This window comes from Miniopterus natalensis, chromosome 11 (genome assembly GCF_054644295.1).
Source record: "Miniopterus natalensis isolate mMinNat1 chromosome 11, mMinNat1.hap1, whole genome shotgun sequence".
NCBI lineage: Eukaryota > Metazoa > Chordata > Mammalia > Chiroptera > Miniopteridae > Miniopterus > Miniopterus natalensis.
The window spans coordinates 48,271,647-48,298,007 of NC_142091.1; the positions used below are offsets into that span (position 1 = coordinate 48,271,647).

The 26,361-nt window shown below is 34.5% G+C and overlaps 1 protein-coding gene and 1 pseudogene across 1 annotated transcript in view; both read left to right on the forward strand.

Moving 5' to 3' along the window:
• FAR1 (fatty acyl-CoA reductase 1) overlaps positions 1 to 26,361 on the forward strand; it is a 54,135-nt gene that overhangs the window by 23,628 nt on the left and 4,146 nt on the right. Inside the window, exons 3-11 of the mRNA XM_016225202.2 lie at positions 3,674 to 3,849; positions 9,339 to 9,518; positions 11,914 to 12,091; positions 13,127 to 13,171; positions 13,292 to 13,410; positions 14,317 to 14,384; positions 15,876 to 16,047; positions 23,388 to 23,517; positions 24,947 to 25,074. Of these exons, the coding sequence (XP_016080688.2) occupies positions 3,674 to 3,849; positions 9,339 to 9,518; positions 11,914 to 12,091; positions 13,127 to 13,171; positions 13,292 to 13,410; positions 14,317 to 14,384; positions 15,876 to 16,047; positions 23,388 to 23,517; positions 24,947 to 25,074 (1,196 nt within the window). The remainder of the gene's footprint in view (positions 1 to 3,673; positions 3,850 to 9,338; positions 9,519 to 11,913; positions 12,092 to 13,126; positions 13,172 to 13,291; positions 13,411 to 14,316; positions 14,385 to 15,875; positions 16,048 to 23,387; positions 23,518 to 24,946; positions 25,075 to 26,361) is intronic.
• LOC148092013 (small ribosomal subunit protein uS8 pseudogene) lies at positions 18,950 to 22,803 on the forward strand (annotated as a pseudogene).

Sequence of the window (26,361 nt, forward strand, 5' to 3'; positions counted from 1 at the left end):
AAAGGCTCTGAGATGGGAACTGCTCAATCGGTGGAAAGAACATCAGGGCAAGCTGTGATTTTTATTTTACTGGGCTCTGTATAAAGCGTGTAAAGTGAATATTAAGTGCTAGGGTATTCCCTACCAACGCTCCTCCTCTCTCTAGGTGATCTTTCTGCCTCCTAAATAGAATAAAATTGTTAGTTTATTATTACTTAAAAGTTTTGCTTGTTTGACTCGAGGAAGAGCGCTTCAGACAAATACCTATACTTACACATGAGAAAAGTGTAGCTGATATTAACTTTAAACTCAAAGAATTATCACATGAAGTTTCTAGGTACTTACTTTTAAAAGTAAGATGGGAGTTAATATTTCATTTATCAACATAAACAAAATAACTGTGTTTGAAGTATTTGCCATCATTTAAAGTATGATAGGTACAAAGTTCATTTTCAGTTTTTCCCCCAAGAAGTGAGAAGATGGACTGAGCTCTAATTCACGAGAAAATTATTTGAGTTGATAGATTGACTGCAGTGTAATGCAGATTTATATCATTACCTTGTGGCTATACTTTTTCATATCTGCCAAATAGGTTGAAAGATTCTGTTCATTAAAGGCAGTGTGATTCTCAGGCTTTACATTTCCAGACCACTTTATCCTCTTAAAAATTATTGGGGACTTCAAAGAGGTTTTGTTTTGTGAAGTTTTGCTTCAGTATCTTATTGATATTTATCATATTAGAAAGTAAAACAAATTTGTAAAGTAAAGAATATACAAGCACATAATCCATTAGCCATCAAAGTGATGATGTCATCACACATGTAGCCTTTGGAAAATTCCTCTCTATCCTTGTGAGAGATTGAAAGTGAAAAATGCAAATAATGTCTTACTGTTAGTATGAAAATAGTTTTGACCTTGTGAACTATCTAAAATAGTCTTGGTGACTTCTAGGATCCTTAGACCACACTTGAGAACTGCTGCTGAGTAAGAGTGTACAGTGTTGCTTAGATCATTTGAGGACAGCCTGCTGGTACATTCTTATTGATACACCTAATAGGGGCAAATGTTCATACTTTAAGGAAAGAGTTAACTTTTACAGACACCCAGAATTGATTTGAACCTAAGCTTGGCAGTAAGGATTCAGAGAATGAAGTTAGGGTCAGAAGCAAAAGTTATAAGAATTCTATGAGCTCAAATTTGGGACACATAAGGAATTTGATGCTGTAGGCATATCCCCAAAAGGAATTTCAATTATAGTATTTATTCATATTCATTTTATTTATTTATCAGAAAACATTTATTGTGCCTACTTAGTGCTAGGCACTTGACTTGATGCAGGGGGTTGAATTCAAGGATAAATAAGACAGTCTCTGCCTTAACGGTGCCTATAGTTTAGAGAGTTTTTAAGAGGGAGGAGGGAAGGAAGAGAGAGTGTAGAAGTTGAAATTAAGGGCCTGAGTATAATATGAAAGATTTGGGGCTCCCCTTTGGGGTCTCCAGGGCAGTGCTTCTAAAACTTTCCCTCCACAGTAAGTCTAATTTGTTAAGAAAAAGAGTATCTTCTACTTGAAGGCCAAAATTTCATTGAACTTTTTTGACTTAGCCTAAACATATGGACATTATTTTCAACATAAAAATGAATTTTCCCCAAATATTTGTCTAAAATATTTCACTAGAATACTCCACAAATTATACATTTTTCTTATATGTTTAATTCCCGTCTCACACATCCTGCCACTTAATCCTAGGGCCACTCATGCTCCATTATGTATAGCGTTACTGGCGAGTCAGTAAATGAGTAGTTTTTATGGCAGGTAGCAGTGAATGTACACTTAAAGTTAGTAAGAAACTTACAGGTAAGCCTACAGTGATTTTCAAGCAGATGTAAAGAACATAGGCAAAAAGCATACACCATAATGGGACATTGTGTTATAGTAGAGTTTCTCGATTTCAGCACAATTGACATTTTGGGCCAGATAATTCTTTGTTATTGGAAGCTGTCCTGTGCATCGTAGGATGACGGCAGCATTCCTGGCTTCTACCCACTAGATGCCAGCTGCTTCCTTCCCTCACCCTCCCAGTTGTGACAACCAAAAATGTCTACAGACATCAACAAATGTTCCCTGGAGGCAAAAATGGCACCAAGTTGAGAACCGCTAATTTATAGGAATGTCTCTGGGAAAAGAAACTCCACTAAATTAAAATAGTTGACCATGAAATAAATTCTGGGAGGGGGAGTAAAGTATATTAAAGAGGGCATTCATTAGTGAATGTAATAAAGTAGGAACTAATTGGGGTACCAGTGGGGGAAAGGAGTATTGAATAGAGATGGTGGCTAGAGGAGGGAAGAGTATCGTGTTTGTGATGTAACTTGTGAAGCAGCATGGTCATGTCTTGGTTGGAGATATATCATATGAAAGGGAATTAAAGATTATTAGCAATCTGGGAGAATGAAAAAATGTGAAATAAAAAAGTATGTATTCAAGGTGTTAAGTACTTTTTTGGTCACTCCTCAGGTTCTTTTTCTCTGCTTGCCCCTTAAATATTGATACTCTTCAAAGTTTGGTTCTAGGCTTGATCTCTTCTTACTAGGTCCAGTTAGGTGATTACTCGGCACTGTCTGTTTTATGTTAGATGAATAGCTGTGCTTCAAATTAGATTTGGAAAAAGCTTCATGTGGCCTGGACCGTGGGTACCCAGCACTGCTGTTACCGGGGTGTGGTTGGTAAAATCTGTGTCAGTCTGGCGCTCCCTTCTCTGAACTCCAGACCCGCAGAGCCAGTGACCGCCACTAGACCTGTCTTCTGGGGTCACATAGGCACTTTATACTCAACAGTCACAAAACAGTTTTTGAAAAACCTTCGCAAACTTGTATCTTTGTAACTGTACTACTTTCACTTCCAGTGTTTTCCACCTACTGAACTTATTTCCCTAACAAATGGTTATCATGTCTGTCTCACCCAGCACTCTGCTGTTTATATTTAGGGCCCACGTACTGAGCAAACAGATGCGACCCCTGTCCTCATGGACTTTATATTCCTTAACCCTCACACCCAGTCATTGGCCAGGCCTTGCTGAGTTATTTTTAATGTCTCAAATATATCAATCCTCTTTCACTTCTAATGGTTACACACACTGCTCCTCGGCCTGGAACACTTTTCTTCCACTTTATAATCTCAGGTCTTTCTCAAGCTGAGTTAGTTGTTTCTTCCTGTGCAGCCCATAGCACTGTAATATTACCCCTATTTTATTACTTATAACACTATATTTTAATCGTCTGTTTACTTATCTAGTTTTTCCTTGTAAATTAAAGTCTGGATTTTAGAAATCTGAATGGTCATTTTAAACATTGTGCTGATATTTGTTCTGCGTAAGTCTATTCTGAGGGATAATATCATCTAATCAACAAAGGCATGGACAGTTCAAATTTAACTGCAAACTACCAGCTCTGTATCTTGGGCAAGTTACTTAACCTCCCTGATTCCTCAGGTTCCTCACCTATGAAATGAAGATAATACTGTGGGCCTCATAAGGTGTTTTCTCTATGGAATGATAACAGTTAAGAATAGCAACCTTAGGATTTGCATAGTCGATGTTTTAAAAATAGTGATCCGCCGTGGGGAAGAGGGAGATGATCATGGGTTTTAAAAGTTGAAAAATGCTGCCCTAAACTATTTTTTCCCCCCTTTAATAGCTCTTTGACAGATTGAGAGATGAAAATCCAGATTTTAGGGAGAAAATTATAGCAATCAACAGTGAACTTACCCAGCCTAAGCTGGCTCTTAGTGAAGAAGATAAAGAGGTCATCATAGATTCTACCAATATTATATTTCACTGTGCAGCGACAGTCAGGTTTAATGAAAATTTAAGGTAAGTAAAGATATTTTTCTGATATTTGAACTTCAACATGGTTAAAAGATCTAATTTGAATTCTACTTTTCAGTCAAGTTGTTTTGAAAGTGATTTGAAACAGTTGCTTGTAGCTTTCAATGTCCTACACAATGTGAAAAGAATTTCCTTTTTCTTGTTATCAGTTTAAAAACATTGGATAGCTAGTGTATATTTAGTAGAAGTTGCCATGCATGTTAATATGGGACAGGGGAAAGCCAAGAAATAGGAGTTAGAGAGTAGAAGAAAGGAAAATTCACCTTGGGTAGGAGTGTTAGCCTTAACAACCAATAGTGTCTGTTTCTTCTTATCTCCATCCTTTGAGAAGCCTATAACTCAGCAGCTTTATTTTTCTACTCACATATATCCATCTGAAAATTTAAAACCAGCTCAGATTTGCAGAGGAAGATAAAGCAGCTTACAAATTTAAGTCATACCTTGTTTTTGTTTTAAAACTTTGTTAGCTGTGTTAGGGGCAAGGTACACTGGATATAATTTTAATTTAAAAAATAATTTGGACTTAATTCAAGATGCCTCTTTCAAGAAAAAAAACCATTCTGATGTTCGCTATTTTAAAAAATGAACAAATATGCATTTCAAATAATGGCATTTAATTCAGAGCATTCTTTTCGATGGTATGTTCAAAATACAATTTTATAATGTTAATCTAATTGTACTGTCTATGCCAGTTAAATTGGTACAGACTTCTTTAGGTTTCACAATTACATGAAGGCCCTTTTCTTAAAATGCTTTTAAATTAAATTCTGATTAATTAAATTGAGATTATTCCCCATATTGCCTTCAATATGGAAGTGTAAACCTTAATCGACATTCTATAATGTGAGAGTTCAGTGCCAAAGCATCACAATGTGTTTTGCCTATATTCTAGGTGAGGGCACTATAAATAGTCCCTTATATTCATGTAATAGTCCTTTATCGTTTTTAGGGTATTTTCTCATCCAATATTTTAGTCCATGCTAACATTACCCACTGTAGTAGTATGGGCAAATCTAGTTTATACTTGAGGAAGTTGAAGCAGCACTGTGTAATAGAAAGCTGATGAGCTTTGGAATTACATACCTTAATTCTAATCTTGACTTTATTACTGGGTAATAATAACCAATTATTTTTTATTTCTTTTTATGCAGCTATTAGGTATTCATGATTGAAAAGTGACAAAAGAATCTTGTTAGAACTATTGTATAATCACATTTTCATAAAATGTATATATGTGTATTTATAGACATGTCTTTAGATATTTGCCAATTATATTTGAATAGTGCAATTACAGGTAGGTTTTTAGTATGAAATAGTCAATCTAACGGATATTTTTCCTCCACAGTTCTAGCTTTTATTATATTTTATTACTTTTTTCATAACCAAAAGAAAGAGTTCACACAGCCTTAAGAAACTGTTTTCAAGAAAAAAGTATATAGATGTAGGTAATTGTGGTATGTATAGTCCTTGGAACAGGCAACAGTAATTAGGGTGAAACTCATCAAAGTACAGTGCTTTCAGGGTGCCTTCTCTCTCTCTCTGTTCCCCTGGGGTAAGCAAGGCTACCATTAATGAAAGAGAAATCTTTTCATTATTATCCTTTCTTCTGTACTAGAGATACCATAGAGGGGGTGGTAGATAGGTGAACAAGAAAATTTATTGTTCTTCCTGGTCAAGGCATGCAGGTTTGCAGACCAAAGCCTCATCATTAAAATTATTGTTTTCTGTGAAGCACATTTAATGGTGATACTACATTAGATTTGGGCCAGACATTCTAAAATACTGTGGGTTGGCATATAATAACTACTCACAAAACAGTTACTCTTTATAACTACTTTTTAAGTTAACCCACAAATAAAAAACGGCACATTGTGCTCATTATTTTGGGAAAAACCAAGAGAAATTGCCCACAGATCCTATTTGCTAAGTCCATACAGTCTAATAGAGGAGTAGGAATATGCTTAAATAACCATAATATAGGATAGAAAATAAGGAGTTTCTGAAAAGTATACATTAGTGACTGTGAGTAGGTGTTAAGAAAGAAGTGCAAGTAAAGATTGGTGGTTAGAAAAGATCTAGAAACTGTTGCATTTAAGGGCATTGATTCTCAAACTTTAGAATGTATTCTGAATCTTAAGAATTGGAAGATGTATTAAAAAGGCACAGTCTTGGACTGTGCATGCCAAATTTAGATCCTTTAGTTTGGGGATGATACCCAGAGAATACTCATTTTTAGCAAGAGCATTGGATGTGATTTAAATTACAGGTGTCTGGGTCCCCTACCCTAAGATTGATTAATTGGTTCTTAGACATCTGTGTTTATAGCTTTATTAAGTTTTTAAAAATCAGCAATATTGATGAGGTCTCATCTAGATAGTATTTTCTCAGAGGTGGGGAAGAGGGGAATGAGAGATCAGAATGACTAGGAGAGCTTACTTAAAATGCAGTTTCAGAGTCTTCACTTCAGACATTAAAAAGTGTCTGAGGTTGAGGTCCAGCAATCTGCATTTTTAATAAACTCAGGTGTCTGTCATGCCAAGTATGAGATCTCTGGTTTAAAGTCTTAGAAGTATCAACATAGATTTTGAACAACCCAACATGTCTGTAGAAGACAGGTGAACAAGAACATTTACTGACAGCTCAGGTTTTCTTTTCTTTTTTTAAAGTGGTTTGTTTCTATGTCTGTATTAATGATGGATCATAATTACAAAGATTTGTTAATTTCCCCCACCCCTACCCCAAAGCCACTATTATTTAGTATGCATTTATGACTCTAGATAACCAAAACATAATGAGAACATTATTTTTGTTTAGTATTAAATACTTTCTCATCTAACATGTCAGGGTCTTAGCCTGAATTTCAGTGGAGTAGAAATTGGATGGTGGTAAAATAGAGTGAGGTTACTAGCCTGGCAACGATACTAAGAGTTACTTATGTTGGCACAAAATGCCTTTAGGTTTGAGCTCTCAGGTACAGAAGGGCGGGAAGGGGTAGAAAGGCACAAGAGTGTTTCCTCTCTAGTTATTTCTTGTTTTCAGTGACCCAGAAACTCTGTCACCATCCTCAGGATCCCGTAACAGAATATCCTTTGTGTTCTGCTCCCAAAAAACGTTACTGTCCTTACCCCTATTGTTTTGCAAATGCAAAAGAAGATAGCACATTGCCTTACAGTCTAGCGGATAGTATCCTCTCTGTGAAATGTCTTTGCTGCCAGATTTCCATTTGAACACATTTCCCCCTCAGTTGAGATAAGGAAGAAAAAAGATACACTCATGATTGTAAGACCCCAATCCAGTTACTTCGTTTTAAAAAAATTAACTTCTAGTATGTTTCTTAGGCTCCTGCATACTATTAAGTTAAGAGAAAAAAAAATAAAGCACAGGAGTTTTTCCTTTCATGAATTATTTCTTATTCCTGGTGACCCAGAACTTGTTGTCCTGTCCTTAGGAACCTGTAACAGAATATTCTCTGTATACCTCTTCCAAACATTGTTTTGTAAATGTGATAGACATCAAAGCACTGCTTTACAGACCAGTGGACCAGATTCTGTGGCAAGAGTGGCTGGATTTTTTTCTTAAATACTGAAAGTGTAAGAATTTTGGAAAGTACTCAAAACTTTATGTTTAAAGAAAAATTATTGTGGTCTGTCATTGAACATATATTGTTTTACATAAAATGTAAACATAGAATTTCTACTTTACTTATAGAAACAATTTCTATATTTCTAATTTTTTCTTTGTTATAATTTTCATGATGTGATGATATTCCATCATGTTGATATAACATAATTTATGTAATGTTCACTTAGTATAGCAAATTTAGGGAATTTTAATTTCTTTTTGTTTGAAAAATTTGGGTTAGAACAAGTTTTTCTCTAAGTTAATTTTAATATGTTAACTAGATTAGTAACTATCATTTCTATACTTTCTGGTACTTTGTCCTAGGCTCTTTTGGATCAGTTGTATCAGTGTCACCTACAGTATATTACTATGCCAGTTTTACCACAGTATTACTGTTATTGAGTATTTCAACTCTTTCCCCCCCTCAGACCTCAAGCTGTAAACGTAAGTTTAATAGAAAGCAAAAACTATCCATCATCTTACTACCTTAAGTAATATTTATTGAATGGCTGTTTTGGGACTGCATTAGGAATAATGCTACATACCATTATTTAGTATTGCTAAATACTATTACCTAGCAAGCTATCTGTTTCATTTAATTTTATACAGATCCTATTAGATAGATTCCATTATTGTTCCCATTTATAAGTGAGAAAACTGAGGCCTGAGTGCTTGAGTGACTTTACCAGATCACCTATTCTATCTGATAGGTAACCCAAGCTAGGAATTGAACCCAGGGCGTATTCCAGAGTCTTGTTCTTAATCTTACTTCACTTCATAATGTATGTATTTTTTCAATATTCATCTAGATTTTCCATGTTTTATAGTAGTCATAATTATTTTAATGGCTATAGTCTTTCATTGTGATAAAATACCTACTTTATTAAATCATTCATAGTGAATATTTGGGCTCCCTAGGCTATTACTGTTAATAGATGATGCTTCATTGATTTTTTTCCTTCATATTTACTTTGTATTTGTGAAATTATTTCTAATAAATTTTAAGAAGGGAATATATAGGTCACTTTGGGGTCTTGCATGTATGTTTTGTAACATATGTACTACTTTTATTATAATACCCCTTTTGTAACTAATCTTAAGAGGCTTGGACTAATTGCTACAAAGAAGGAAATAAACATTCATATTTGGTTATATGTTAATATAATTTAATGCTTCTGAGTTTTATTGGTGACTGCTTTAGCATTTTAAAATTAACAATTCTCTGAAATCAATAAAAATATTAAAAAATAAAATAAAATTAACAATTCTAATATTTTCTTCTTGTGATACAGCCATATAATGAAACAATATACTTTTAATAGTCAAGATGCAAAAGAAGCCTAACATGACTTCACAATGGACACTGAAAAGCCAGAGACACAGAAATGATCTATGTTTATTTCTGAGCAATTTAAAAATTCTAGTGAGATTTATTTTATAATCAGAAAATATTTCTTTTTAAATATGAGTGATAGAATGGATGTACTTCATATTGAAATAAAATACACAAAATCAGAGCTAAGGGATCAGTTGTAAAGAAAATGTCTCTCTTTAATGGAAATAAGATTTATTTTAGCAGATGAAATAAATGACATAGCTTCCTAATTTTTTTAAAAAATATGTCTTTCTTGATTTCAGAGAGAGAAAAGAAGAGGAAGAGAGAGAGATAGAAACATCAGTGATGAGAGTCATTGATCTGCTGCCTCCTGCACTGGGGGTCGAGCCTGCAACGTGGGCATGTGCCCTGACCAGGGATCGAACCTCAATCTCCTGGACATAGGTCGATGTTCAACCGCTGGGCCACACCAGCTGGGCAACTTCCTAACTTTTTATTGTCACTTTTTCTTTTACAGAGATGCTGTTCAGTTAAATGTGATTGCTACACGACAGCTTATTCTCCTTGCACAACAAATGAAGAATCTGGATGTGTTCATGCATGTGTCAACAGCATATGCTTACTGCAACCGAAAGCATATTGAAGAAGTAGTCTATCCACCCCCTGTGGATCCCAAGAAACTGATTGATTCTTTAGAGTATGTTGGTTTGAAATTTATATGCATTTGCTCTGATCCTAAAAGTTTGGATCCAAGTGTATCTATATGTACCTCTTGGTCAATTTCTGTTTCTCTCCACTCCATAAAAATATATATACACCCACACACACATACACATATATAGATACACACACATAATATATATGTATATGTACACAAACACATTTATCTCCATTATTCAACAAATTATTGCATATCTATGTTTTTTTTATTGTATAGATTTATGTCTAAATAACTTGGTGAAGTCAGTGTAGAGTTTTCACTTTTGACCAAGTGTGGTGGTTGGAAGAAGGCCTTTGAAACAGACTGATCCATGATATTAGGGCCTCTGTTTTCCAGAGAATCAGTCTTAATGAATAAGTACCTGATACCCATAGGAACTAATGATTGCCTATTCACTAGCAAGTTTCTAATTTATTAAAAGATTGTTCTTTTTATTTTGACCAATGAAGTATATCTGTAGAGGTACCTTTATTAGGGAATCAGAGGAGTCATGGTCCTTTAATTGACACTCTGAGCGTTACTATTTGTCATCTTTCTGAGGTCTAGGATCCTATCAACAACTATTGCATGAGAAATATTTGGATGTGGATTAAGTGAAGTATGCTTATGCCATGACCAGCATTTCATTTACTTCATTCAGCCTGTGCTCTCTTATTAGGTGAAACAACACAGGATCAGAGCAAAAACAAAAAGCTTTTCTTTATTATTATAAAAACCTTCCAGGATCCATCATATCTTCACATATTTGTTAGAGAGAGAAAAAGAGAAACATCGTTGTAGAAACATCCATCGGTTGCCTCCCTTATGTGCCCTGACTGGGGATCAAACCCAAAACCTAGGTATGTGCCCTGCCTGATAATCGAACCTACAGCCTTTTGGTGTATGAGATAACCCTCCAACCAGCTGAGCCACCTGTACAAAGCATGAACTCATTAGTAATTGTAAACCACAGTGCAACATACTTAATGGCTTTTCTTTTTAAAAATTAGTTTATCAGACTATTTTATGTGAGGGAAAACATCAATTTAAGGCCTTAGAGAGAATAGAAAGTCCCTGTTTCTGAAAGCAAACGACATTGAAAAGCCCCTTTGCTCCCCTGGAGTTTGTAATTTCCACATTACCAACAGAACCAGCTCACAGGTGGATCTTCTTCATATTAGGCATTGCTCAGGTACTTTTGGACTGCAGCTGAAAAGCTGTGAAGGGTAAAAGGGGGGTAAGTGGGAAGGCATAATTCCCGCATAAAAGAGCGAGGAGGCTGGAATGGAAGTTTTCTGAGCAGTGGAATAAAGCCAAATCCCTAAGACCCCATGTCTTGGCAGTCATGTTCGAGGTAGAGGAAGATGGTAGGAAATTGCAGTCCTCACTAATTTCTAAATGATGAATACAAGTGTCAACCAAAATATTGCACCAGAGGCATGTAAACCACTGAGAAGGTTTCCTGGCTGGTGTGGCTCAGTTGGTTGGAGCATTGTCCCATGCACTGAAGGGTCACAGGTTCAGTTCCCAGTCAGGGAGCGTACCAGGTTGCATATTCAATCCCCCATCGACCCCTGATCAGGGTGCATATAAGAGGCAACCAATCGATGTTTCTCTCTCTCCTTCTCCCTCTCTCTCTAAAAATCAACTTAAAAAAAACAAAAACATATCCTCCAGTGAGGATTTAAACAAAACAAAACAAAAAAAGACTGAGAAGTTCCCAGAAAGAATAACTGCAGATGGTGATGATACTCTATATAAATTTTATAGCACGGTTCAATTTTATTGTTCATCTTAGTTTTTGTTAGTCTCACTAGTGAGGGCATACTGTTTCCAGTAATATTGAGAATATTAGACTTTTTCTATTGTAAATTATGTTCACTGCACATGTGTATAATTAATATGGTGTTCAGTGGTTATATATACATCTATAATTCCTAATCTGAAACCCATGGGGCCAGCTGTATTTTGGAATTTTTTTGGATTTTAAAAAGGAATAGAATCTATATACTATATAATATGAAATAACTTCAGTTAGGTCTGGGGTAGCAACCCTGATCAAGCACATAATAAAGTATATGAATAGTCATACTAAGTGAGTTCTCTAAAAAAAAAGAAAGATCATTAATCAGTTCAGATCAGCTTTGCTGCCTACCATATGATTATGAAAGAACTCTAGATTTTCAGACCTTTTTGGATATAGAAATTGGGTATAAGAGATGTGAACTTGTAGTTGATGTATAATGAAAAGAAGACTAACTCCCATATTTTTAGCAAAAGTTGTCAAATCATTGGGTCAGAACAATAGATGTTTGAATATGCAAAGTAGGTGGTTTTTTATTTTATAGGAAAACATCTGAAAATATTTTTGCATGCTTTCTTTGTTTCCCAGATGGATGGATGATGGCCTCGTAAATGATATCACTCCCAAATTGATAGGAGACAGACCTAATACATACATATACACGAAAGCACTGGCAGAATATGTTGTACAACAAGAAGGAGCAAAACTAAATGTGGCAATTGTAAGGCCATCGATTGTTGGTGCCAGTTGGAAAGAACCTTTTCCAGTAAGTTGTTAGAAATATTTTAAATAATTGGAATTGAAAATTTTCAAAGAGTTGGCAGTTGTTTGATTTAAGCGATGTTCCTCACTGAATATAGCCGGCTTAAGATGGCTATAGAAAGAGGACACGTTCATCATATTTTTATTTCTAATTTAATGCTGTGTTTAGGAATGCAGATCAACATTTTAAAGATCTTAATTGAAAATTAAATCAAAAGACTATCATGTTGTCTTGATCAAAGAAGATCTTGCCCTATGTGTTTTCTTCGTGATTGATGAGCTTGGACTTTTGACACCTCAGCATTTGTTGGCTTTTAAAATGATTTGCTGATTAGCTTCCCTTGAAAAAGTGAAGGGAATAGAGATGAGAATATTCAGGATCTTATTTTATTTCATTTGCTCTTTAGTACCAAAAAGAGGCAAGCCTCCCAAGAGGTAAACTCCTTCCTGTATAGATCACGAGCTAAGAAGAATATGAGATTCCTATGATAATTTGCTCTAGGAAAGGAAGGCATTATGGCATTTGTGAATCCTTGGAGTAGGAGCAAACATAGATATAAACTAACAGATAAGTTGATTTAGGAAAAACCTAGGTTTCTATAATGGTAGTAAGTGATAGCATGCCCTTTGTTGCTTTGACAATTCTGCTTTCCTATTTTTATTCAGTAATTTTGAGGATAATTAACCATTTCCCCCTAATCAGAATAGTGCATCAGTAAGTCGCATAAATCAAATTTGAACAGGTTTTATTTAACAAAAATATTTGACAGGTATAAACTCCTTTTTATAAAATTCTTGCAGAGGGTTAAAGGAAGAGTAGGTAACCCCTTGAAAATGATTTTATTTAGCCATTTGCAATCCCAGAGAAATACTGCTTCTATTTGGGGCCAGGAGAAACAGTCTAGCCTGAATCTAGTCTAATATTTAGTTTTTAGAAGAAAATTACCAAGTATATATGTGGAGTTGTAGATTTCACATAATAAATCTTTAATTTCATAATATTTATAAGCTCTCTACCTTTTTTTATTTTTGGTATTAGGGATGGATTGATAACTTTAATGGACCAAGTGGTCTCTTTATTGCGGTAAGTAAACCTTTTGATTTATTTAATATTCTATATTTTTTCTGTTTTCTGTATATCTTTATATGTATTTATGCACTCTGACTTACATATCTTAAGGTGTTGTTTTTAATTTTAACAAAGGCAGGGAAAGGAATTCTTCGAACAATGCGTGCCTCCAACAATGCCCTTGCAGATCTTGTTCCTGTAGATGTAGTTGTCAACACGAGTCTTGCGGCAGCCTGGTATTCCGGAGTTAATAGGTACATGAGGTGACAGTGTTGCTTGTTAAATATATGATAACTGAGAAGGGAAAAACAGAGCTACTGACTAATATTAATCTCTCAATCCTGATATTCCCATACCAATATATATAGGCATTATCACTTCCAACTGCGAGAGTTGGCTTATTACAGGCAATAATAGCAAGTGATCCTATCAGCAGTAATTACGAATTAACATTAATTCTCATGTACTACCTACAGGATAGACAAGTTGATTGGGCAGTAAAAATGAACTCCCTCCCCCCCAACCGATGATTATTTTAATCCAAAGTAAAGCTTGATATGAACTTGGCATAAAGAGCTGAAAATTCACAGAGAATGGCTTACACATATCAAACATGTTACACTAGAGCAGTTTTAATCAACTCATGGGCCTCCTTTTAAAAGGGGGTAGTGACATTTATAGGTAACACCTACACTTTAAGCTTTTCAGTAACTTTTGTTTTCTAATAAACTGCTCTTATTTATGAAGTCAGTATTTTTTATATTTTAAAAAAGGAGGGATATGATTATATGAATATATGGTTTCTGGTTAAAGGGAATTCAGTCCATAATATTTTCAACTAGAGCCTCTGAAAATGGGAAGGAGATAGGAAGAGCTGAGATTATTTGTTGTTTTTCTTAATTTGAAAATTGACACTTATACAAGGAAGAAAAATATGAAAATAAAAAGTCTGTGTTTTTAAAATAAATAATATTGTTGGCAGGGGAGGGAAAAAGTATAAATAGCCATTTACATGCAAACATTAATCTTTTAAGGATAATTTTAAAAATAATGTAGCAAAGGTACCCATCCTCATTTTTTTTCCTACTTGAAATCATAAGATTTAGATTTGACAAGTTTGGCCTCTTTATATTTCATTGCTTTGATCTTTGTTTTTGCAGACCAAGGAACATCATGGTGTATAACTGCACAACAGGCAGCACTAACCCTTTCCACTGGGGTGAAGTTGGTATGATTTTACCTGTGTTTTTGAATGCTAGAATAAATCTTAAAGAACTTAAAATATTCTCTGAGTTCTTATGTCAGAATAACCCATGAGACATTAAGGCCACTGAGTTACCAATTTATTCTTATTTTAATTGCCATCTTAAGAATATCTACCAATATTGCCTTATTCTTAATAGTGTTTTACAAATTTAAAAATGTCCTGCTGTGTATTCCCTCCCTGTCCTACGTCCCACCCTTTTCCGACCCTTACTGGTTTTTCTGCTGCCTTTTGCAGCAGCCCCGATAGATACCCATGGCATGGAAACAGTGCTTTTTTTCTGTCATGGGCACACTCAGTGCTGATGTTGCGTATCCATAGGCAATAGCACTTCAACTACAAGAGTTGGTATATCTCAGAAAATAGCTAGTGGTCCAGAGAGTAATAAATGAAGGAATTAGCAAGTAGGATGGATACATTTTGCTAGAATATTTCCCATTAATTAATCTATTTAAATTTACAAATTCACAGCAGGTAGTGTGTATGCTGTTACTTGCCCTAAAATGGGAATAGTATAATTTAAAGCCTACTGATATTGAATCATTTTTAAGTTGTTGGTTTATGTTTTCAAATTTAAAGTAAAATATATTTATGGCATTGATTTAGTAATAGGTCTTATTTTACCCCCTAACTAAACAATTTTTGTCATCCTTGTAGATCAATTTTGATTTTAAAGTAAATCTTTTATGTACTTTATTCTAAGGTTTTTCTAGGGCATTTTTATTTCAATTTAAAGATTGATTGTTAGAGCATAAGGAAAAAAAATCTAGGGAGATTTTAATTTTATGATAATTATTTAAATAGTGCTCTTTTAATAATTTTAAAACACTTTAAAATGAGAGGTGTTTTTTGTAATCTGTCATTGTATTCTAAAGTTCAGTAAAAATTAAGTTGAATGTCATTTTTTAGTGAATATCTCAATACACATTTCCATAAAGTATTAAGATGATTATAGATTTGAATGTGTTGACATCGAATAGACTACATAAATTACGACAGAAGTTAATTTGGGTTGTTTTAAGGTGTTGATGTATATTAATTTGAGCATCTTAATTACTCATAAGCAAAGGATGACGATTTTCCTTTTCTTTTTTAAGTAAGTCCAATAATAAGAATCTGAAAAGAGGAACAGAAAGAAAGAAGCTATCGTGAGAGGTGAAATAGAGAAAGTGACATTGTAAACTGCCATCGGTAAAACATTAAAAGGATTTTAAGAGTGACAAAAATTCATTCATCTAAATGAAATTCATAAACAGCGGCAGCTCTAAAACCACTTGAGTTCAGCAGTCTGATACTGAGATTCTCTTAGCTACTAGAGAGTAGAAAAGTTTGTCTTTTAAATGAGCGAACTTTGACATCTTTGGTAAAATATTTTGCTGTGTAAAAACATGATTTTTTTTCAACACTTCATTACATGGTTACTATCAAAGCTGTTACACAACTTTTCTTCCTCAGAATACCATGTAATTTCCACTTTCAAGAGGAATCCTCTCGAACAGGCCTTCAGACGGCCCAATGTAAATCTAACCTCCAATCACCTTTTATATCATTACTGGATTGCTGTAAGCCATAAGGCCCCAGCATTCCTGTATGATATCTACCTCAGGATGACTGGAAGAAGCCCAAGGTAATGGTGACTAGCTCTGTCTTATCTGTTCCTCTGACTGTTAAACAACCCGTGCTTACACTAAAAATGCATATTAACTCTGTATTTGTTTATGCTTATGATAAGGCTTAATGGCCTTTCATGAATGAGAAGACTCTCGAATTTAAGACTTTGTCAGAAAAGCAAAGGTAGTGTTGTAATTCACTCTTAATTTATTCTGAAGTTTGGGTGATAAGTTATTGTCATGTGCTGAATTCTAGGTCTAACTTTAGGTATTTTTTCTGAATAACAAATAACATTCAAAATGCTTTGATGCTTATTTTCCCTACAGGATATTATATAAATCATTCCTTCAAGATGAATCCTTTAAACCAAGTATTCAGGCGCCCCAATATTAAGTTGTGTTCCAACAACTTATTGCTTCATTATTGGAGGGGTGTCAGACATACAGTACCTGCATTATTGCACGATCTTGCACTCAGGTTGACAGGTCAGGAACCGTGGTAAGAAGAATAGCAGTAAATACACTATGTATTGGTAAGGTGGTGGAAGCTTGCTGGAGAGACAAAAAGTCACTAGCATGAGCTTTACCTTTAGAATTACTAACCTGATTAATCACAATCACAATCAGGATGCCATGACATTTCTTAGATATTGGGGATATTTGAGAGACTAACTGTGGTCTCAGCTTATTGGGCCATTGATCCTCCAAAATCCCATAATATAGGAAATGTCCAACATCAAGGTTGTCATTGCTATTATAAGCTGAAATTGAGCTCTTCTCTTCCCCTTAAAAACATAGGGTAGTTTTGTAGAAGATTAAGGTTAAAATGTTTTGCTTTATGTAGATTGTGCAGTTTTATGTGAAAAACATAGGATGCTTCTAGAAAATTGCTTGAATTATCTCAGCTGCCCATTCAGCTTATAATACGTTAATTACAGTTTTTGACTAATTTCCAGGTTGAGAATATCATATTTTTTAAGAAGTTAATAATAAAACTTTTTGTATTCTTATAGTTGTTAATAACCTTTCTTTTTGCTTTCTTTTCTTTTCTATTGAAACCCCACAAACTTATATAAAGTCGTCCTGTCTTTACCACAATTATAGTGAAATGTCCCATAAAAATACTTACTTTTTTAACTCCATTGGCATTACAATGGAGTCTTTGATTGGAGAGTTGGAACTGCTCAAAAAATAAAAGTGAGGTATCTGCCAGTTATAGTGTATCAAGATCTGAGTTACTTTTAGGGATTTTCTGTGGATTCAGTTTTCCATTATGTTTCTAACTCTATATGTTTAATATTGAAATATGTGAGAGGTGTTGAACAACTTTAGGTAAAGAAATACTTAATGGAAAAAAGATCTACAATATATCCAAGTTATTTTCAAATTTTGTAGAATGACCTGAAAAGTGTAATATTTGTCATTGGCAGCATTCTTTGTGGCTAAAGAGTAGATGTAAATTTATGAGTGATGACTGCTTGCATTCTTGATATTAATAAAGTTGTTGCAATTTAGAACAGAAAAGTCAAAATTAGGTCAAAAAAGTAAAACAGGTTAAATATATCACAATGACTTACAGAAAAAAAGGGGCTTAGTAAACTTAAAAAATGAGTAACCAAAGTTAATTAAATAATTTATAGTAGATGTTGCTACATAACAAGTCATCCCATATTTAGTGGCTTAAAACCGCAGCAGTGATTTTACTATTTATTATTTCTTTCTGCCTGTGTTGGTAACTGAGTAGCCTTCTTAACCTACTTCCTGCCCATAAAAGGTTGGGAGTCCCCAGGGCAGGGACCGGCTTCTCTAAAGGGCCACATATTGTTTCTGTTGCAACTGCTCTCAACTCTACTGTTAATTGTAACCTCCACCTTGCAATTACTCAGCTCAATATCCATAGACAGTATGTAATTGAATAAGCATGACTGTGTTCCAATAAAACTTTATTTGCATAAACAGGTGGATTTGGCCCCAAGGCTCTAGTTTGCTAATCCTTGATCCAGAGGCAGCTTTTCATTTTGTACTGCCTCTATCCCTTTAAGTGTAAATTGCTATGATTCCTTTTAAAATTGTAGTTTTCCCATGTATCTATTTTAAAACAATCTCCATTAGACCAAAACCATATCCACAGATCTCTTTGAGACATGTCCTTCTCTGTCTTGGATTCTTTATAGATTACTATAGATGGGACAACACCCTTACATCTTAGATTCTTGCATCTTAGATCCTTAGATTAGACTCTTAGATCCTGCCTCTTAAACAGTAGGGTTTCTATGAAATATGTCTCTAAGATCTGGAGTAAGCCTTTTGTTTGAAAGGTTCTATGAGGTATGTTGAACAAACTCAAAATGAGTCTGGAGGCTTTGGCTAGAAAGAAACAATAAAGACTTATTCAAGGGTTTTAGGGTTTGCAAACCAGAAACACAGCTAGGCAATACCCAGAATATTCTGAAGAAGAAAGAAAAGTTAAGAGATTTTTATAGTAAAAAGTACATTCTTGAGAAGAGTCAGTCCTGCATTCTTAGCCCTAGGATTGGTCCAGGACAGTTATTTGTCAGATGTCAGTTGGTCTGGACATGTGAGTCTTTCGGGGGGTAATCAGAGGGTTGTCTGGAGGTCTGGTGTATGTCCAGGTATTGACACAACAAATTTATATATATCCAGACATTGGCACAGAACTGAAAAGTTCACATTTTAAGTTCCCAGACTAGTTAAAATAATAGAATTGTTCCCTCATACTTGAACCTCGTTGATTTTCGTAATTTAGCACCTTGACTATGGTGACTTCATTTTTTTCTTCACTATTTTCCTCAGATACTACCTTAGATCTTTTTGAGGTCTGAACTACAAATCTTACATCTGCATTCGGGATTTGACCTATGCCCAGAACCCATTTTTTAAAGAATTCCCGGCTCTTTCTGCCATACCATAATGGTGCACTTGAATGTCCTGGCTGATGCTCTCAAGAGTATCAGCAATGCCGAAAAGAGAGGCAAACACCAGGCTCTTCTTAGGCCGTGCTCCAAAGCCATGGTCCAATTTCTAACTGTAATGATGAAGCATGGTTACATTGACAAATCTGAAATTATTGATGATCACAGAGCTGGGGAAATTTTCATGAACCTCACAGGCAGGTTGAACAAGTGTGGAGTAATCAGCCCCAGATTTGATGTGCAACTCCAAGATCTAGAAAAATGGCAGAACAACCTGCTTTCGTCCCACCACCTTGGTTTCATTGTACTGACAACCTCAGTGGGCATCATGGACTATAAAGAAGCAAGATGAAAACACACAGGAGGGAAAATCCTGGGATTCTTTTTCTAGCGATGTAATACAAATGTGCAAATAAAGTGCCTTAATGGGGGGAAAAATAATTCCCAGCTGGCATTTTATTTTATTTATTTATTTTAAAAAAATATTACTTAATGATTTGAGAGAGAGAGATAAACATTGATTTGTTCCACTTATTTATGCATTCACTGGTTGCTTCTTGCTGTACCCTGACTGGGGATTGAACCTGCAACCTTGACATATCAGGACGATGCTCCAACTGAGCTACCCAGCCAGGGCTGGCTGGCATTTTACATTTCCTCTAAATTCCACTCAAACAAATTGTTCAGTTTTTAAAGATCACCTTTGTCCTCTTTGAGGAAATCTTCTTGACTAGATCATTGAGTTAGGTGCAGTTTCTATTTTTCATGTTACCACAGGTGACAGTTTTATTCTTCCATCTCCCAACAATATTTTTGTCACTTTCCTTTAAGGCCTCACCAACAGGTTCATTAAAGCCCTTTAAGACTTCCACTAAAATTATTTTCTTGGTTCGTCCAGATTTTACTAGTTGTCTCCTCAACAGCCCTTTTTTATTTAATTTAATTTAATTTAATTTATTTATTTATTTATTTATTTATTTATTTATTTATTTATTTATTTTAAATATATCTTTATTGATTTCAGAGGAGAGGGAGAGATAGAAACATCAATGAGTCATTGATCGACTGCAGCCCACAACCTGGGCATGTGCCCTGACTGGGAATCGAACTCCAATCGCCTAGATCCTAGGTCGACGCTCAACCACTGAGCCACGAGCCCTTTTTTAGATTCTGTTTACCACCTGATCCTAAAGCCAATACATATTTTAGATTTTTATTATAGCAACCCCACACTCCCAGCACTAAGATCTCCTCTTGTTATCTGTGCTGCATGGTGAATCACCTCAAACTTAGTATCTTAAAACAACAATCATTTTTTTTTAATCTCATGATTTCTCTGGGCCAGGTATTCTAGAAGAGTTTGGCTGTATGTTTCCGTCCCAGAGTCTTTCAAGGACTTGCAGTCAGACAGGAACTGGAGTGGGTACACTGGAGGGAGTGGTAAAGGAGAGAAAGGGTTCAGAGCAGCTGGAGTGGCCTGGCATCTTTCTCTCTACATGTAGTCTCAGAGCCTCTCCATGTGGTCTCCTCAGATGGGCTAGTTTGGGCTTCCTCACAGCCTCTAGGGGAGTTGGACAGCATACATGGCAGCTGAAGGCTTCAAGGGTGAGTATTCCAGCAAGCAAGGCAGAAAGCCCCTTCCCTTTTTCTTACTAAGAAATCACAGTTTTATTTCCACCTCATTCTATTGGGTATAAGTTACGTTCACCTCTTGATGGGAATATAGTCAAGGTGATATCAGTGAGAATGTAGAATGGAAGATAATATTACATCCACCTTTGGAAATTAAAATCTGCTTCAAATAGGAAACATCAAATAAAGAATCTTGAGGTTTTCCCTATGTGAGGCTTTCAAATCAGGAATTATCTTTAACCTCTGGGAGCTTATAGTCTAAAAGCAAAAAGAGACACAAAGGCTTTTTATTTAGGCCATTTTATTAATGTTAAATACAAAGTCTTGTCATTTATATTATTTAACTTGTTCAGATGTTTACTGAACAAGGTACTGGACTTTATACCATATATTGGGGCCTTAGTATCATGCCTACTTCTATATTAAACTAATGTCAATCATATCATTCATGGTGTCCATTTTACCATTTACATTAATCTGAGTGTCAGCTAGTTAAAAATCTGACTTGCTTTATGTCTTGACATGCAGTAATTATAAATTTATAAGTATAACTCAGGTATGCATCATACAGATTCCTGGTTAATATTCTGTAAGGACTAGGATGTATGGTATTACATATAGAAGCAGTATAGATTATTCACTCTAGCTCTTGAAATATACTAGATATTTCATCACTGTTAAAAATGACATTTTAGAAAATGATTCCACAGTCTTGTTTTTTTGGTTATTTAGCTTAACTCTGTCTAGTTTAACTTCTATGAACCTAATATTTTTTAATCTGTGTTGCTCTCAACAGAGGACAATTTTGCCTCCCCCCCCCCCCCCCAGGGGTATTTGACAATATTTGGAGATATTTTCAGTTACTACTACTTGGGGGGAGGTGCTACTGGCATTGAGTTGGTAGAGACCAAGGGTGCTGCCAAGCATCTTAGAATGCACAGGACAGCCCCCACCATGAAGAATTATCTGGCATAAAATGTCTATAGTGCTGAGGTTGAGAAACCCTGGGCTAGATGACCATTAAGGTCTTGCCCTACTCTAAAGGATTGTGATTGATTATTTTTTGCAGGTTGCCATAATAAAGAATAAATTAATACTTAGAATATATGTGACAGTATAGTCCCAGGCATTTCCTCTTATGTCATGTTTAACCAAAGGGTGATGGTGCAGAGTTTTGTTTCTTTTTATCTCCCATAGGATTGATAAATAGTGTATGAACTTTACACATGTATAGCCTTTCAAATTTGCTTTTCCCACTCCAGTATTTTATTGTGATTATTTTTGAATGGCTGAATCAGTGATTGGTGTTAGGGTAATTCTATTATTTGAATGAATCTGAAGACTAGGTGAGAATTGTCAGTGAAAAAGAAGTTAGGAAGGAAACTTAATATGATGTATGTTGGAAAACCATGTTAACCAAATATGTGTATATGTATGATTCAAGTATACTATACTGGCTGTGATAGTTGATATTGATCTAATTACAAATTTCTTAGATATTTTTGTTGTTGTTTTTTTAGAAAAAAAATTGTTTAATCTCTTTTCTAAAAGCAGCATGTCTTATTTTTTTCCACCAAGTGCTTTCTATCTGTAGGAACCATTTTTGTCCAAATATAGCCTTTTGAGGTCCACTAATTCATTTCATGTTTATTGGAAGTTTTATTTTGTAATTGCTTTCTGCATGAACTAAAGTTTTTTTTTTACATAGTCCATGCTACCTCATTTTTTCCAATATTCTGGACTCAAGATATTTTTCTAAATGTATTGAATGTGTCATCAGAATTGCTTAGCTAATTATATTACTATTTTGATTCCCCTCCTCATTTCTAATGTTCTAATTATCCCCTATTCCTAAAGTTCATGATTTGGGACTCTAAATTACATATAATGCTAATCCTTATTGTGGGACTATAAATTGAGGGTTTGGGTTTTGTTTCGTTTTTTGATATTTCTTCACAAATCATTTTTCTGTTTATCAGGGGTTAGGAATTTTTGGTGTGTGTTTTGTTTTCAAAAGTTCTTTCTTCCCTACTTATAGGTAATTATTGTATAGATGTTACTGCTCGGGTTAACGTTATGATATCAATGACTTACAGTGAGCTGTGATATATACAATGACAGATTTAAAGATTAGGGCCCCTTGCCCTTTTAAAAGGAAACAAACAAAACAGTATCAAACTCCCTTATTTCTATAAGGATGGATATTAGGGATTTTGGGGGAGTGAGTAAATATCTATTTTAGAAAGTTTTCAGCATGAGTCATTGATTTCATGGCACAACCAGATGATCCAAGAGTGGTGTTTCCCAGTGTTAAAGAGAAAGTTATGTAAAGATACATATATATAGAGTTGACTAAATGGCAAACGAATATTTCTGTATAATGTAATACAATATGTTATGAATTCACAGGAAATCTTAGTAAAATGTGGTTTAAGAAACAAAAAGCAAGGGAATTCTAATTGAATCCATTATTGCTTAGTATTATATAGAGAAATTTTGACCTTAAAGCATTGTCTTTCCTTTGAAAATTAATTTTATGTATCAACAGAACTTTAGGTAGTATTAAATTTATTTGTTGATGCTTAAAATTTTTTCTTTTACATTTTGGATTTATGAACTAGTCTTCTAAGATGCAGAAATATTCTTATTACCTGCTGGTTTGGTACACTTAGTGAATTATGTATTGTGATTTTACTGCTAATGTCTCAGCTTACAAACTGGTGCCGTGGGTGGTGATGAGATTTTTTGCTAATATATGCAAAATATGAATCTGTCATTTTCTTATAATACAGGATGATGAAAACAATAACTCGTCTTCACAAAGCTATGATGTTTCTTGAATATTTCACAAGTAATTCTTGGGTTTGGAACACTGACAATGTCAATATGTTAATGAATCAACTAAATCCTGAAGATAAAAAGGCAAGTATTTTCTGTTTTATATTAGAAAATGAGTACTTACTAATTAGACAGCCATCAGCAACCTGAGAAATAATTGGATCTTTTCATAATCATTATGCAATAAGAAAGTCGTTGATTTATATATAGTCTCTTATTAAAAGCTTCAGTCATAATTGTTGGTGATGAAGTACAATTGCTTTACCTTAGAATTTATAAGGTACTTGGGTGTGGCAGATATGATTGAAATGTTCATTTTTTTCCTCTTTTAATGTCAGATTTAAAGAGAACTTTAGCTTCTTTATGCATTTTTTTCCCCACAAAACACTTTGTTTTCTTTGACTTTTGAGAAAAATCTTCCCTCAGAAATTGGTTTTCAGATATTCTTTCTTTTTATCATGCCGCATTTCTCCCTGTTAATTTAAAACTTTAACTCTTCCTGTGTGTTCCTTTTGAGGTTACCTTAAATACTTTAATGCACATACCTAACAAAGTCTAAATTAAGCAGTTTCTATAGCCCCTCCCTCAGTGATGAGGAGGTAGTCTATATGATGTTTTTCTAACATCTTAAAAATTTTTCTCTGACCTTGAACAGTTTTACTCTGATAGTACTTACATGTGTGTACATGCATATGGTATATGTGAGTTTTAAATCTGTGCCTTGGTGTCATTATATTTTGGAAGATTTCCAGCCAGTCTTCTGTTTCATTCTTTTTCACTCTTCTGTGGGAATCCAATGACCATCTTATATCTTCTATCTTTAGGGTGATATTACTTTAGTGATTTATTTATAGTAGCATTTTTTTGTCTAGAACTTACTGTTTTCAAATAAGTGATGTATATAGTGAATAATCTGTTTATCCAAATGTATGAAGGAGCACTGAGTAGTGCATGGCCCTCTCCTTTTGTCACAAAATAGCATTTTTGTAAGGCTTTTTTTCTTGTTTTTGTATACCCTTTTCATCAGATGGCCTAGTTACTGTTGTCTAAACTCCTAAGCCAGCTTCTATAACATATTCTTTCACCTGATGTCAGTACTATTCTCTAGGAAGATTAATCTGTATGGCACGCAGGGTGTTCAAGAAGAGAGGAAATACTGTAGATACAAACTAGAAATAAATGCATTAATATGTGTATAGAGTGGTGAGGAATACATAGGTCTATTTGGACAATGGGATTTTCTTTTTTTTGGATGGTGCGGGCTTCTTTCTCCTCACACTATATACTCTTTAAATGCTAACATGAGTTTTCAGATTATCTTCTCAAATGTTTCTTTGTTTACTGGAAGGTATGGAATAGGAATAAGAACTTTTTTGTGAATAGCAGTAAGATTTTAAAAGTTAATACGGTAAACATTTTGTTATGTCATTTGGAATTAGCGTTTAGAAAAAGTATAAATTTTTGACTAGTGAAAAAAATTAAGAAAGTAACCAATAATTTTTTGTTTATGTAGACCTTTAATATTGATGTAAGGCAGTTACATTGGGCAGAGTACATAGAGAACTACTGCATGGGAACTAAGAAATATGTTTTGAATGAAGAAATGTCCGGCCTTCCTGCAGCTAGGAAACATCTGAACAAGTAAGTTTTACATGAGTTTGACTTCCTCTTGACTTCCTTATGAAATGTTACACGGGGGTTTGGTTTTTTTTGGTATATTGAATGAAAGATATTACTAATAATCTATTGCATTTAGGAAAAGTATTTACCTTTGGACTGGAACTTTGGTAGTATTGATTTAGCCTAATGTTGAAACTTGATATCTTCATCAATATATATGTTTCCTTACCTCTATGTACAGATGTAATTTAGTTTTAAAAATCACTATTATCTTCCGTTATATTTCTACTGAAGAACTAAAGATATTAAGAGAAAATTAAAATATATTTTAAACTGAAGGTAATTTATTTATTTAAAGGTTGTTGTTTTTTTTTTACCCTACTCTGATATATCTTTGGAAGAGGAAAAGAGATATGATAGTACATCATTTAACATGGAATTTTTCTTTGGTAATAAAAGAGTTATAGTTACTCTCTTTAGTCTTTCATAAAAGCAGTACATATGGGTTGTTTAAAAAAACACACCACAGAAAATAGAAGAGGAAAAATCACTATTAATCTATCATTCAGAAATGCAGTTAAAATTTTAATAGTAAACTATTCTATTTGTAGTTTAGTTAATACAATTTTTTAAAAATTGATTTGAGAGAGAGAGAGCGAAACATCAATTTGTTCTGTTTATTTTGCATTCATTGGTTGATTCTTGTATGTGCCCTGACCAGGGATTGAACCTACAACTTTGGTGTGTCAGGATGACACTCTTACCAACTGAGCTACCTGTCTAGGGCCTAGTTAACACACTTTTTATAACAGCTTTCAGGACTTTCCCATTATTCTTCTCATGCTTCCAACTCTGTGAGGCTTTGTAGGGCAGTTAGTTGTAAAGATGAGAAACTGAGGTTCAGGGAAGTTGTGTTTGCAGAAGTCATAATGTGGTAAGTGGCAAAACAAACCGGAACAGTGAAATTTGGCATGTAAATCAAAGCTCTTGTCTACACCAATTGTTCATTAGTATATAGTAGCTCTATCTTACACTGCCTGTTGAAGTTAGTGGACTATATGTAACATTACTGCATACCTAAAGCTTTGCATTCCTTTCTAACACCATTAAAAAACATTTAAGGTGTTTTGAAACGAGTGAGATAATGTACATGTTACTTTGAGAATGGGAGGGTCTCCTATCTAGAGCTAGTGCCATGCTTCATTCATGAATGAGTTCTTGTCCAGTTGGTCTTTGGTCATGTGACTATCAGCTATAATGGAAGGAGTAAGTTCAGTTTTCTGACAACTTGTAAGCATCTGAAGATAT